General features: G+C 36.4%; 2 protein-coding genes across 2 annotated transcripts; one reads left to right on the forward strand and one right to left on the reverse strand.

The window, feature by feature from the left end:
- Positions 1–227: 227 nt before the first annotated feature.
- Positions 228–7,126, reverse strand: LOC128988941 (copper homeostasis protein cutC homolog). The gene is made up of 2 exons (XM_054410738.1): positions 6,899–7,126; positions 228–1,193 (listed from the first exon to the last, which is right to left on the reverse strand). Exon 2 carries the CDS (start codon positions 1,184–1,186, stop codon positions 437–439), a length of 750 nt encoding a protein of 249 aa, XP_054266713.1. The 5' UTR covers positions 1,187–1,193; positions 6,899–7,126; the 3' UTR covers positions 228–436.
- Positions 7,127–7,916: 790 nt separating this feature from the next.
- On the forward strand, positions 7,917–14,413 carry LOC128983119 (HIG1 domain family member 1A, mitochondrial-like). The gene is made up of 4 exons (XM_054402286.1): positions 7,917–8,020; positions 11,080–11,156; positions 11,564–11,676; positions 14,163–14,413. The coding sequence occupies exons 2-4, from the start codon at positions 11,096–11,098 to the stop codon at positions 14,244–14,246; spliced, it is 258 nt and encodes an 85-aa protein (XP_054258261.1). The 5' UTR covers positions 7,917–8,020; positions 11,080–11,095; the 3' UTR covers positions 14,247–14,413.
- The last annotated feature ends 1,623 nt before the right edge of the window (positions 14,414–16,036 follow it).

Here is a 16,036-nt window from a genome sequence, read left to right on the forward strand (position 1 = left end):
TTGTAACAACTTCAAACTTTCCAAACAGTTTTTGTGTTTATTTTAGTATGTATACATTAGATGCAGGTTTACAAACACTAGCAGACATGGGATAAACTAGAACTGGTTTTTATCTCAAAAACATTTGATTTGGATAAGAATTGCCTATTTGAGCATTGTTAAATAAGGTTTTTTTGAATACCCTAACATAGTCTTTAATTATACTTCAACTATTAAAAGTAAGAATCAAAATTCTAATATAATTCATTGGAAAGGATACTTTATTGTTATTTTGGTAAATTGATGTATTAAAAATATTTTTTAACTTTAAATACAAGTTGTTTAGCCTTACATACAATATATGAAAAGTTGTGTAAAATCATTGGTTGTGAAAACTAGAACACTAAAAAAAACTTAAAGATAGGTTAAGCTTATTAATCCCATGGACAATTTTTTGTTAACTTTCTGACCAAACCAGATTACTAATTTTGACCATCTCTTTAACTAAATTTGAATCGGTTACAAGTAATGAAAAGTCACTGTCTGAAGATCCCATTGAAACATTTAAGTCCTCGTCATTACAGCTGTTGATCGCATTTATTGGTTTTCTAGCAGAAGCATGAAACTCTTTTGCACCAGTTTCTTTTAAAATTACTTCTAAGTTTTTCTCAGCTATTCCTGCTCCTGGCATTACAGATATCAAGCCTTGTGAACGTTTTATCAAGTCTTTAATCACACTCACTCCTTCATATGCGTTTTGTTTTAGACCACTAGTTAAGATCCTCTTGAACCCCAAAGATATGACAGTTTCTAACTCTTCCAGAGGGTTCTTTACAATGTCAAAGGCACGGTGAAATGTGCAAGGTAAAGGAGAGGCGGCTTGGAGCAACGAGGAACAAACCTCCTTATCAACTTTTCTGTCAGGAGTTAAAGCTCCAAACACAAAACCATCAGCTCCTGAATCTTTCAAACGTTTAATGTCAAACTCCATTATTCTTACTTCATCTTTGCTGTAGACAAAATCTAAGCCTCGCCGTGGCCTGATCATGACAAATACAGGGATGGAGACTAGAGACTTGACCACTCGGAGAAACCCCTCGGAAGGTGTGAGCCCTCCTTCACTCAGCGCACTACACAGCTCCAGACGAGAAGCTCCGCCTGCCTCAGCATTCACAGCTGACGTGACACAGTCCACACACACCTCCATCTCCAACCTACAGAGAGATACAAATAAGTAACATGCAGATCTTTTGTTCTTAATTGATCAATAGCAATTAAATTAAAAATATAAAAATAATCAAGTTACAAAAGCTTATTTAAAATATGCCCACCTAAAGTTGCAACAATATCAAAAGTTAATTTATTCAAAGATATTCTGAAAAAGTTTTTTCACCAGTGATGATGAAAGTCTTAGTAGGTGATTTATATAGGCCTAAGTGAAACACTATTTCAAACAAATACTTTACATAGGCCTATGTAAAGAAATGCAGGATGTACCTGACTTTTTTAGATTTTGAAAGTCAAGGGTCAAGGGTGTAAATTCTCTTACTAGGAGAAGATTACCGGTACCTAACCTTTTAACGCTAAAATTCATCTGTGAAAAAGTTTCAAGTCTTTTTACTGTCACTCCCTTTGGCTTTATAGATGGCTGGCTCTAATGAATTCTAATAGCCCAGAACTCCCTTGTTGTCGACCTAGTAACAACTAGATATTTTCCTGATTCAAAAAAACCTAGGGCCTATTAAGTATTTTCAATGAGTAACTATTTTAGGTACACGATATGTATCGAAGATATGTAGCAAGGATTGAAAATGAGACTCTATATCCCAGAGATTTTAGTAAACAACGATAAATGCATAGCACTCCAAGGGTTGTAATGTAAACAACTAGTAGGATTGTGCCTAAAATGTGCTCAACCCTTAAAAAACCTAAGTTAGTATGGTAAGTTGTTCGACTTTCTGGCTTATCATTAGGTTTATCATTAGACTTAATCATTAGGCCTACTACTATTACTATCATTATCAACTGTCAACTGAGATGGGGACGGCACCTAGTGCGTATTTTAACCCAAATATGAGTAAAGGTCGATTCACACACAACAGTCCCAGCATTAAATAAAGTGACGGAAGACTGACTCAAACCAACTGATGGATATTTATGACCTTAAAGGAATTCTAGATGCAACTGAGACTGAACAGTGACTGGACTGATGTGTGGGAATCTACCTTAAATGATGAGTGTAGAATGGTGTGAGATGATCTTTATAGATTTTGTTAAAGGTCGATTTACTTACACACATCAGTCCCGTCAACACAGTTCAGTCTCAGTTGCATCAGCAAATCCTCAGTCAACTGTCTGTCAGTTGGTTTCAGGTATGTTTTATCTATGGTTTCAGTCAGTCTTCCGTCACTATATTTTACAGTGATGTTACAGTCAAGAATTTTTAATTAAACACCCTAGCCTATTCTATAAGTTTTTCATCGTCCGTCTTGTTGATTGTTACAAACAGTGGGGACTTAAAAAATAAACACATCATTTAAATATGACCATATCCCCCCAGCAGCAGACTTGCCGATTAACCAAATTTCCATTTGCCTGGATTGATTATCAATCTATACAATTAATATGCTGCATGAAACTTTGTCGGTTGAACTCTTCCACCATTTCCTAACCGATTTTATCCATTGACGTCTCATTGGAAAGAGCGTGTCGCGTAGATTTGCAACCTGGGCTTACATTTTTAAAAAGTCCCTTGGGCTCTGCCCCAATGGTTTTGAAAGTTCCCATGTTATCCTTATGAAGAACATAATTGTTTACATTTTGATCAGCTGTATAATTTAATTGCTGTTACTTATTTTTCAATTCAATGAAACGCATTGAGTACATTTATTTACTACTAGCTGTACCCTTGGGCTTTGCCCCGTTTAACTTCATAAGTATTCGCATGGCTCAATCACGTCCTGGTTGAAGTTCGTTCGCTACGCTCACTCACCTTTAGGTTGGAGCTCGTTCGCTGCGCTCACTTGCCTTCAGGTTAGCTCGTTCGCTACGCTAACTCGCCTCCAGGTTGAATTTCGTTCGCTACGCTCACTCACCTTTTGGTTGCAAATTAGCTGTTGTCATATATTAAAAAAAAAAAATGATAGTGCTGCACCCTGTTGGTAATCCTTGTAACTTTAATGCTATTGAACATCATAGAATAGAACTAACTTGTTTAATTGAAACAGCTGTTAAGATTCATTAATTCCTTTTAAATATGAAAAATCATAAGGTTAAAATGGGAAACTCCAGAGCCACTGGGGCGGAGCCCGAGAGTCCGATCAGAATAAAAACTACTTAGTTTTCCTATTTAATGCCTAAAGAATCAGTGTACCAAATTTCAGCCTCCTAGGTAAATGGGAAGTGGGAGAATTAGTGATGAGTGAGTCAGTGAGTCAGTGAGGGCTTTGCCTTTTATATATTTAGATCTGAGTGTGTGTAAACATAACCCCCAAGACGGATAGTGTTAGTATGGTTGTATCTTAAATTTGTGTATTTATCGTTGTTTTGTGTCGCTATGACGAATCGTGTTAGCATGATTGTAACTTAAATTTGTGCATTTATCGTTGTTCTGTGTAGCTATAATTTGTTTATTTGTTGTTTTTTTTTTCTTTTAAATGCCTCCGATGTGACGACAACGAAACATAGACAGGAGGCGTAATCGTGATAACGACCGCAGCTACAGAACAGTGGCGCGTAATAGGCTTAACTCATCACAGTCAGCACCTGACCCTGGACAATCTCATCTATTAGGTTACAAATGCCCCCTAACACTACCCCAAAACGACTTTTCGTTCTCAATTGGCCCTCTACCAATGACCTGTGTTGCCTGTACAGCGAGGCATTTTGAGAAGAAAACTGGCCGGAATGCTTTAGGTTTATCAATAACGAAGATAAACATGGTCTGAGTTACACACCGGTAATCTTTAATTTGACTCTTTTAAACTCATTGTAAATATGACTGTTATTCCTTTTGAAATATCTTCTGTAATACTTTGCAATTGCTTGAATTTGAGCAACATGTACACTAGTTAATCTATTAAATTAACATTTATGTTTGACGAGTATACCTAGGTTTGCTGCTACAGGGAAACTGATAAGGTGTTTTTTTTTATCAATTATTTAGCTTAGTATAAAATAAATAAATCTGCCAAGTTTTATCAAAATATATCCATAAACAAGCCAACTACAACATTTTACAATAGCCTATTCCCCATAATAATAACATAGGAATTTTAAGACATTTTTTTTTTAATTTTCTCCGTTGCCAATAACCGTCCAAAAACACTTTGATATGGGTACAAAATTATTTGTTTTTTAAGCTCTTTAAAAAGATCTGGAGAAAAATTGATAAATTTTGTATTTTAAGGGTAAAAAATGAGAAAACCCCATTTTTATCCCATAAAACCCCCCTTTAAGCCCCGTACTCTTAGGCCTCTTTTATGCACGGCGTTTTCGGTCGGGCGAAATCGTCGGGCGGAATCGATGTCCCTTTTATGCAGTTTCTCCGCCGAGCGGAATCCGCTGATGCCCGTGGTGGGGGTGGTCAGTGCTACCAACTTCGTTCATTTTGCCATCGTCAGTGACCCAAGATGGATCCTTGTGTATTGGTGTATACTTATTTGTACATGAAGAGAAATAGACGACGGCGAAGGAGATGGGCTGTACACCCGGTTAATGAAAGTCGTAGGGTGGATGGGGCTTTCACAAACCTATATGGGTTGCTGCGAAATGATGGGGAAAAGTTTGAGAAGTTCCTACGAAACAGTAAGTTTGTATTATTCCGCGGATTTTAAACAAAAATGTAATTAATTCTCATGCAGTATTTTTTTTCCTAAATTACATCACTTTATTTGTACTCTTCAATCAATTACAATGAATAATAATATTCTATTTACAATGATTACCGTAGGTGATTTCAATACTGTGGATGACACAGCGTGGGGTAGGTTGGCAGCACTACATTCCGCCCGACGGAAAACGCAGTTGCATAAAAGGGTTCCATTTGAACCTATGTAAAAACACGCTCCACGAAACGCTGAAACTCGGCGGAGTCTAAGTCCTCCGTCGGCCTCCGACGGAATTCTGAAACGCGACGGAGATTCCGTCGTGCATAAAAGGGTCCCATTTGATCCCATGTTAAAACACTCACCGACGGAAAGCCCGATAGATTCTGATAGATTCCGCCCGACGGAAAACGCCGTGCATAAAAGAGGCCTAAGTCCGATCATGCTGATTCCCGAACTCATTCAAGTTTTTTTTGCCTTACACCTTCAAACCAAATTTTATCAAAATGGGACAAAAATTACCTAAGTTATCGCGTTCACGGACACATATGTGGAACCTTGATAAGAAGACCCTTGATAACAAGTCACCCTTGATAACAAGTGCCATTTTTAAATCTCCTTGAATTTATTTTGACCCAAATCACATGTTATTGCAAACCTCAATAAGGAGTCAACCTTGATAACAAGTCTCATTTAATAATCCCCTTGAGAGTCTTGTTATCAAGGTTCTACTATAGATATCTATCTATATATTAATAGAAGCATGTTTCTTTAAAACCTTTTTTCTCAGCTTGTGTGCATTGCACGGACGAAATATAAACACAAAATATAAACATAAAATCAAAACAAATGGAATTACAATCACATGTTTTATTTACAGCGTGGTGTGAAAATAGAGAAGCCTGTACCTTTACATTCCATTCCCCATGTTAAAGTTGTCACCAGTTTTTTCTTTAAATTCGTCGTTGTTGATTTGAGCCACCAGCGCTGATCCAAATGACTAATTTCCGTCGAATACACGATGTTTTTTACCAAGTCAAACTTTTAGAATGACTTATTATGAGCTATAGCAACTGTTATGACCCATCAACTCTATCAGCAACATAAGGTAGAAAATAGAATTTAAGAAATGCATTCGGTTACTGGCACACACAACTACATGATTTTTCAATTTAAAAAATGGCGACAGCTGGCCGGTCTATAGATGGGCTGTCTACTTCTGTATCCAATAGTCAATACATGTACATTACCTACATGTTTTTGGTCGAGTTTTCGACCACTGGACGACCACTAGTAGGCCTATATATATAGGTAGCCTATATAAGTAGGCTACATATAAAAATTTTAACGAATAGTGTTTTTGGCCTCTGGGGACAACAAAACAAAAAAGTAAATCGGTCCCGGGCCTAGGTCTTATCATGAGACCTACGGTAATCTACTTCCCTATAGGGAAATTAGCTAAAAAACACTTACCATATTTTTTAACCTCAAACACATACATCACACTGCTCACGAGGCATACAAACAATCCCAAAAGATTGGGGGGAAGAAATCTTAAATTGACTGACAAACGCCGGCTCAGCGACTGACTGACCTGCATTGGAACTGCACCTGGTGAGTGTAGATAAGCCTAGAGCCTTGCACAAAAGAAAATTGATTGAAAGAATACATTTTTGACTGTGACGTTCGACTGATGTAGGCCTAACTGAACTGTGACGTGCGGATGTGCCAGAACTGATGTGTGTGAATCGACCTAGGCTTATATGACTAGGATCACCTGTTTATCAGCCACGATCATTATTTAACGTCCAATGATTAAAGACAGCTGGGTTCAGTTTCGAACCATAAAAAAAGCTACTGTAATGACTTTTCTCAGGATCCGGCAACTCCTTTAACTTAATAGTAAGTTAATGCGAGCACTACAACCATTCAGATACCCAGCCAGTTGAGTTAATCAATATGTATTTTCAATTCGTTAGTTTCAATCGATATTAGCATAGCCCAGTTACAGTATGAAGCTGTACCCTCGATATTAGCATAGCCCAGTCGTAAAACTGTACCCCCAATTAGGTTAAGAACAAGCTTTTACTTACCTATCAACTTACTTACTAGGACTACTACTAGGCTAGGGCAATAATAAATACAAAGGTTTATATTCATTGGCTAGGGGTTGTCTTGTCTAGTTGTCTAGCAGACTACGGACGGAGACGAGACGACATCATCCATTCGAGTCGAGATTCGATCGAGCAACAACAACAAACAACAATAAGCGAAAATAAATATAACTTAAAAAGTTGAAACCACCAGTAGGCCTAGTTTGACGTACGCATCTCCGCTTCGCGCTTGTTTGTTGTGATTACTCAGACAGCTAGCAGACAGCTGAGAATAGACCAGTTTCGTCCATTTGGCAGTTTCACCAACTACGTTGAAGCATAGACTAACCAACACAAGTAGACTTCTCATCCCATTGTAAATTTTGAAGCACGTTTATCGTGTCTAGTTCATGTACGTGACACAAAGGCGCTAGTGTCGATGAAACTTTGTTTCCATTATTTTAGGGTTAATTTCTTGATTTGTGCTTTTCTGTTTGGTTATATAACTAGGGGACAAGTTATTGTTTATGATTAGATCGTATTATTTGGTTGAACGAGGTTTTAAATGGCTGTAATAACGGGAAACAAATTGTAAACAAAACACGACCTCTACATAAACCGTACATGAACTAACAATAAAATTGTCTTCAGCTGTTCCATAAGGATGAGAAATCTACTAAGGGAGTATGTTTTATCATAGATAAAACATACTCGTTTTATCTATGGTTGAAGTGAAGCTAGTTTATTTGAAGCTAAATCATAGACTACAGAGTTTTCTTAATCTAGAGTCAAAATACACTTCTGGCAGTTACAAAACACCCCATTTTTCACCAAAAGTTATTTGAATACACTAATTAATTATTCATTGAAAAGTGTCTGCATATTTTATACTATGAGTGGTTAAGTTGAGAGTATATACATAAATCCTATACAGGTACACGACATGGTCCTTTTTACCTCTTTGCAACGTGATCTCCCAACTCTATGCACCTTTTTTTCTATTCTTATTCTTTCTTCTGTCTTCATCTGGTCTTCTGTCAGTCACCCGAATTTGCCAAGTTACGAAAATCAAATTCGAAATTGCAAATCTTTGAAAACAACTATTACAATTTAATTGTACAGGTAATATTTGACAGCTTTTCTAACTATTTATTATTCTAAATGATTTGTCATGTAGTATGTAAAGCGCTCAAATATTTCAAAGTTAAGTTTATTTAAGATGATGTAATCAAAGTATAACCTCTTCAATGACATTCACAATAGCTGGAAAGTATTGTACTTCCCGTTTAACTTACATGCCTTAAATTACATGGGAGCTTATTGAACCGTTTGATTACCATTATTTTAGATTTGAGTAAGTTAGGCCGTGGCAAAGCTAAAGATAAACTTATGTAATTTTCAAATAAACTAACCTCATGTAAGTTACTTAGGTCTAACTTGGGCCTACTTCTCATGTAAGCCTAAGTTACTTACTTCAGCCGCGTTTACACTGGAGTTTGGAACAAAATGTTTGGAACTTTTTGTTGGTAACACTTGTTTCTAAAATAAAATCTAAAACAATTGTTATTATTTTGTCACCACCATGGCAACCCATAAGGCCCATGTTAATTTTTTTAAATTCAAATTGATTTTTCATGCTTATTTTTTAGTCTAATTTAGGGATTCTACACATCTACAGGAAAATATCTTTCATTTGGTACCAAACGCGTGTAATTTGGTCCAGTTAGCCAGGGTAGCTGTCTTAAGTTTTGCAAAGGTTTTTTTTTATATAAGATAAGATGTTCAAGGAGGGATGTATATCCCTGATTCTCCACCCACCCGTACCTACGCCACAACACAATAAACATTTTAAAACATTTGGTTAGTCACACTTAAAGTTTATTAATGCAAGGATGGGGTGCAACATTCGTCTCGCATAGTGAAAAGAACAAGAAACAACTCACAATTACTCTAAACACAAAACAACAAACAAGGTTTGTAAGTACAATATTTGCAGTTCGAACATCAGGTGCACTACGGATATGCTACTTCCGATACGCCACAAGGGACGCCGAAGCGACGTGGCGGTGGCGGGAGAGCGGCCGCCCGCGCCACTTCACTTGTGTGTGCATTGACCAATTTGTTTACATGGAGAGGTGGAGAAGGGACATACATATGACTTTGCCTCGTCCGTGCCAAATGGTAGTGAATTAAGGGGAAAGGTCCAGTTATTAATTGGATTATACAGAAAATTTGTTATTTTATAGAAAAACTAGCTGGCCCGACAGATGTCGTCCTGTCCTAATGTGGTTTTAGGTCAAATGGTCGTTCATTTTCAAGATGAGCTCGTTCGCATGGCTCAATCACATCGTGGTTGAAGTTTGTTTGCTACGCTCACTCACCTTTAGGTTTGGAGCTCGTTCGCTGCGCTCACTTGCCTTCATGTTAGCTCGTTCGCTACGCTAACTCGCCTCCAGGTTGAAGTTCGTTCGCTACGCTCACTGACCTTTAGGTTGCAAACTAGCTGTTGTCAAAACCTATTAACTGTTTAATGCTATTGAACATCACAGAATCAAATTGTTTAGTTGAACCAGCTGTTAAGATTCATAATTCCATTTAAATATGAGTACTTATAAGGTTAACAAGGGAAACTTCAGAGCCAGTAAACATCTGCTTTTAAATTATATTTATTTGTAAACATTGTAGTTCAAAAAGTCTGACATTGTCCCACTTTAAACCCTATGGGGCGGAGCCCTTTTGACGGATCAGCAGCAAACTTCACACAAACCATCCTTTAATAATGCCTGAAAGTTTCATTACAATCTGTCGAGCGGTTTCGGAGTCCATATAAAGGACAAACAAACAAACATACATTGGATTTGATTTTATATATATAGACTAGCTGGCCCGACAGACGTCGTCCTGTCCTATTGTGGTTTTATGTCAATTGCTCGTTCCTTTTCAAGATGAGCTCGTTCGCATGGCTCAATCACGTCCTAGTTGAAGTTCGTTCGCTATGCTTACTCACCTTTAGGTTGGAGCTCGTTCGCTGCGCTCACTCACCTTTTGGTTGCAAATTAGCTGTTGTCATAAATTTAAAAAAATAATAGTGCTGCACCCTGGTGGTAAACATATAAATAAACCTTTCAATGCTATTGAACATCACAGAATCAAATTGCTTAGTTGAACCAGGTGATAAGATTCTTTAATTCCATTTAAATATGAGTATTCATAAGGTTGACATGGGAAACTCCAGAGCCACTGGGGCGGAGCCCTTTTGACGGATGTGCACCAAACTTCACACAAACCATCCTTGAAAAATGCTTAATAATGCCTAAAAGTTTCATTATATTCTGCCTAGCGGTTTCGGAGTCCATAAAGGACAAACAAACATACATACATTGGATTTTATATATATACTAGCTGGCCCGACAGACGTCGTCCTGTCCTATTGTGGTTTTATGTCACATGCTCGTTCATTTTCAAGATGAGCTCGTTCGCATGGCTCAATCACGTCCTGGTTGAAGTTCGTTCGCTACGCTCACTGACCGTTAGGTTGAAGTTCGTTCGCTACGCTCACTCACCTTTGGGTTCGAGCTCGTTCGCTGCGCTCACTTGCCTTCAGGTTAGCTCGTTCGCTACGCTAACTCGCCTCTAGGTTGAAGTTCGTTCGCTACGCTCACTCACCTTTTGGTTGCAAATTAGCTGTTCTCATAAATTAAAAATAAATATAGTGCTGCACCCTGTTGGTAAACCTATTAACTTTTTAATGCTATTGAACATCACAGAATCAAATTGTTTAGTTGCACCAGCTGTTAAGATTCTTTAATTCCATTTAAATATGAGTACTCATAAGGTTAACATGGGAAACTCCAGAGCCACTGGGGCGGAGCCCTATAGACGGATCCGCACCAAACTTCACACAAACCATCCTTGAATAATAGGCTACTTAATAATGCCTGAAAGTTTCATTACAATTTGTCAAGCGGTTTTGGAGTCCATAAAGGACAAACATACAGATATACAAACATACAAATATACAAATATACAAACATACATTCGATTTTATATATATAGATAGATTACAAATAATATATATAGCCTACATATACATATATGTTTCTAGACAAGTTCTATATGTACGCCTAGTTGACTTTGATACTAGAGGTAAAAGGTTAATGTTGTTCTTCTTCTGTTAACAGCTAAGTTACATTCAAAATGGAAGATCAAGGCGACAAACTTTCCAGGAAGATGAAAGAAAACCCATTCATGCCTATAGGTAAGTAAATGCTTGTAAACGTAAATGTAAAAGTAACTATTGATTAACTTAGGATACTGTATTGCCTTTCATGATGAAAACTAAATTGTAAACAATTATAAGTAAAACTTTGCAAGTTTTAATTTTTTTTTTTTTGAAAAACATCATCAGGTTAAATTTCTGACTTTTAGTGTTTGCTTATTTTGTATGTGTTAGGTAATGATTCTAAGCATCTGAAGAATTGTGTAATATAGGTATATATATTATTGTTTAAACTATAATTTAGTTTACCCAAAACAAATTATAAAGTACAGTAAAAAATGGGCTTTGTCTGTACTGCTTTTCTTTGTAGGTTTTGGCACTAATGGGACAGCACTCTTTTAAATTTGATCAAATGATTATCTTCATGTTCCAATTGGATTTTTCAGGCATAGTGGGATTTCTTGCTGCTTTGGGGATTGGAGCATACAAGTACAAACATAGGGGAAATATGTCTCGGTCTCTTTTTCTTGTCCAGTTAAGAGTGGCAGCTCAAGGAGTGGTAAGTAGGCCTATATAAAAAGATTGATGAATAAAATATACCTTAATGAAACCAATGTTCAAAAAATAAGAAAATATCTCAAACGTACATGATTGAATAATGAAAATAATTGATTGTTTTTATGAAAAAACATGCCATACTCGGGTGTATTAATTTGTCAAATTTTGTTTACTTTCAGAATAACCCACATTTGTTTTTTTATCTTAACACTAGTTGAGGACTTTTCCATATAGTAAATAGTTTTTTGTTCTTTTTTTCTTGTGGGGAGGAGATAAAAATGCATTTACACACACTGAGATGCTAAACGGCCTCTCAGTAGTGCCAAATTCCTGCGGACTCAATGTCCCCGGACTATAAAACACACCTCATCTCCAAGGACACCAGCCTGGAACTGTTAAGCACATTACTTCAGTCTAGGCATTTTAAACTATGTCACTAGGGCAATCCTTCTTATTTCTTCCAAAGGCGAAGGCCGATCAAGATCGACCTTCTTATCCCAAAGTATGGCCTTGGTGAGCTGTTTGACACAGTTCCAGGTACCCTCCCCTTGGAGTATAGCTCCAGCAATCGAGCAATGTCGGGATTAATGACGACGCCGATCTCAGAGATCAAGGAGGCTCGGCGGACATGCCACCTGTCACAAAAGAAGAACATGTGCTTGGCCATGTCCACAATGCCAGGACAGTTAAGACAGTCCACGCTGGCGGCCTTCCTCATTCTGTGCAAAATGGCCCGGTGCTACCCGTGACCCAACAAAATCTGGCTCATATATAATACCCGACTTCACCATGCTCCCGTTCCACCCATGTCGGATGGTAGGAATAAGCATGGCGGTCCAATGTCCCCTAGAATCATTCTCACTTCTAGCGCTGAAACTGCAGTTGTATTCTTCCCTGTCAGCAGTCTCACTGTCTACTTCATCCGGAAATTCTACCCTCGGAAATTTACCTCCATGAAAAACACCTACCGTACGTAATTTTGACGTCACAAGGGGCGGGTCCTATACACGGTCAAGAACAGCCCACCACTGGAAATTCAAATGGGTCATCCAAGTGAACCCGGATCACGCCTTCCCAAAAGACCTGTTCGCGTACTCCAAATCATTTGCTTTTTTTCGTACCAAGACCGACCGAAGAGACTGAAGTGAGAGGTGACTGTCCAGTGGCAGTGGTCTGCTGGTTAGGTGCTTGTAACTGGACTGAAACTGGAAGTAGACTGGAGTGAAGAACTGACTGACCCAATAGTTTAGTATTTGTGTTGTGATTACATTTAAACCTTTGATAATCGATTTAAACAGTTAATATAGTCGCATGACAAGGTTTGTAAAAGTAAGGTTATGTACGAATTAAATTAATAGAAGATTAAAAGTAAAAGATAATAATAAGTTGTTCATTTAAGTTCAGTGAAGAAAAGAGAATTAAGTATAAAGTAACACTACACATTGTGTAATTTCGGTTAATGTATTGTTGTTATCGTTTTCATTACATAGCTCAATATCGGAATCAATCAGAACAATCCTAAAATCTGTGATCTAACATTCTAACTAACCTGGTAGTTCGACTTTCGACTATTGAATGGAATAAAACGACTGCTTTTGGTTTTGCAGACCAGGTCAAAAACTTATATAAATAAAACTTATATTCCAAACTATTTTTTTAAAACTTCTTAGCTTTTCAAGAAACTAAAAAGACAAATCTAAATTTATAAAAAACTGAAGGCATTCTTAATTAACCTTGCACCTTACAGTATAGAAGATTCTAGTAATTTTAATGTTATTTTAAATAATTGATAGTAAATTTTGTTTATTGCTAATGTAGGTAGTAAGTAACAATAGACAACACTATTCATGTATATTAATTGTGTACTGATGAAATAAATTGTGTATGATGAACAAAGACTTTTTGAATCTTTAATCTTGCAGCATGTAGACAACAACAAAAAATTTGTCACTGATGATCTGTTAAAATTATTCGAAAGTCCGTGGATTCCGACCGTGAGCGGGTAGAACCCTGGGGACAACCTGATGGCCATACCCGAGAGCCCCATCAACTGTCCGAGAAGTTTACCACCTAGACTGTAGTCAGTACCATCAGTCGCTATCCGCCGATCACTGGTGCCTTTGCAGTCACCAGCGTCCGGAGGGTAATGGCAAATGCCCACTCTTAGGCAAGACGACCCTGCCCAGAACCTCACGGGAACGTCAGGCCCTTCCTAAAACCTTCTGAGCCAACACCTCCAGCTTAAATATTTTTCCGAATCGCTAATCTAGGAAAATGTGTATATCAAACTGTGTAAAACTTAGACTCACTACTTAATTCACATTTAGGTTACGACTTGGCTAATCTTTCCTTCCTAGTTAAATAAATGTAACTAGAAGAAAACTTTCATTAAGTTCACTGGTTTCATTGGGTTTAATCAAATTTAAAGCTAGTAATGCTCATAGGCCTATCTTGATTTTTATTTCATTCTTTTTTTTCTGTTCCCAGGTAGTTGGTTCACTTTGCCTTGGAATCATATTTTCGTTGGGGAAAAGAATATTACACAGCGCAACAGATAAAAAAGAAGCTTAGTCTAGTATTTTTTTGTATTTAGTAGTTACCTTATGGAATGCATAATCTTGCTAAACTCAATGTCTGGTCCTTTATGAGAACACAACTGGTGATAACATAAAATTATTTTCCATTAACTTTGAAAGCTAATGGCATATCGCTATGGCAGAGCAAATAATAATTTAAAAGATCAAATACCATGTACCTTACCATATCAAATGGTAAAGTACTTACTTGCATTTAATCAAATGGTAATGAAAAATTTTATTGACTACTATTATAAACGCAAAGCAATGTTTGTAAGAATAAGAATCTCTTTTGAAGTACCCAACCAGTAGTATGCAAAGTGACTAGTTGGCAATGTAACCTGCTACAGACAAGTTGGTGAACAATTAGTTCTGTGACAGTAGAACATTAGTAACGTAACTTCTTGACTTTTCTGACAAACATAACATTAAAATCCATCTTAGTTTGAAGAGAGCGGTAACTGTATTTTTCCAACAATGAATTATTTCGTAAAAAATAAAAAATGTTATGTTGTGCCTAGAAATATAGAATGAAGTTTAGTTGTTGGACAAAATTTTACTTGGTTAAAATTCCACAACAGTCAACAATTCAATTAAATAAAAAAAAAATAAAAAATGGCTTAATTAGTAGTCTTAGCGACGACTCAAAATTGATTCAACTTACAAATCCAAACACTTGTTAGTTAATATAATACTCAGACAATTTTTCATAAATTTACTTTTTCAGTAATGAAAAGTAAGTTAAGTTAGCTTGATGTTTATGAAACTCATATTTTGTATATGTTGTATATATTATGTTTATATGATGTTACAAATTCCATACCATTAAAATATCATCATTGTTGAAAAAAATTGTGATGTGTACAATTAATTATTGTAAAGATTATTTATTTAAATAAATATTTAAATGTGATATTTTGTTTTAATCAAGTGTATTATTTAGAGTTAAAACCTGGGCTGAATAAAAATATTTGAGAGCTGATAACTTTTACTGGTCTTTAAAAACTTTCTTTCACAACAAAAATAGTTTCACTGATTTTATGAATGAAAACTGTGTGTTCAAATAGGTTAAAGTTGAAATATACATTTTTGGTATCACCATGAGTACCTGAATTTAATTTATTTTTATTTATTATACTATGCAGGCAAAAACAATTTATTTTTTGGTGAACCACATATTCACACTTTAGCATTGCTGTTATTCTTCATACTTTTAAATTATAGCTGGGTGTGACTATTTATTAAGCTTAACTTAAATTTGCCATAGAATTTTTACACCTATAATTAATATGTGCTCTTTTCCCTGCATAATGTAATTAATATACATTTCGCTTGATATTTTATCAACCACCCTCTAACCAGAATACCTATTACTCATTTTCTGCACAATGTCTTGCAATGCTCTTGGCCACATTTGTTCTAAGTTACAACAGAACACTTACAACATTCCATTTACCCAACACATCAGCGTGGCTCTCAGCCAGAGCCAAGTTTCTTTAATTATTTTAAAACACTTAAGTAGCAATGCTAAATTTTTGACTTAAGGTATTTATATTTGTGTTATATTAAAAGTGTACATCGTCTAAACTTTGTATTGACAAATTTGGAAAAGAATATAATTTTACCATCAGGACTAAAATTTGAGCAGTGATACTAGACAGTAGGACTAACCAGAATTTTGACTCATTCTGGACAAAAAGTTGATAGCTCTCTCGGTAATAAAAGAAACACCAAATGGATTTTACATTGGTTAGGAGATCTAATTTGCCTTTTTCCAAAAATATT

This window comes from Macrosteles quadrilineatus, unplaced genomic scaffold, assembly GCF_028750875.1.
Source record: "Macrosteles quadrilineatus isolate MER2022 unplaced genomic scaffold, UCM_ALF_1.0 Scaffold_1__1_contigs__length_201487025, whole genome shotgun sequence".
NCBI lineage: Eukaryota > Metazoa > Arthropoda > Insecta > Hemiptera > Cicadellidae > Macrosteles > Macrosteles quadrilineatus.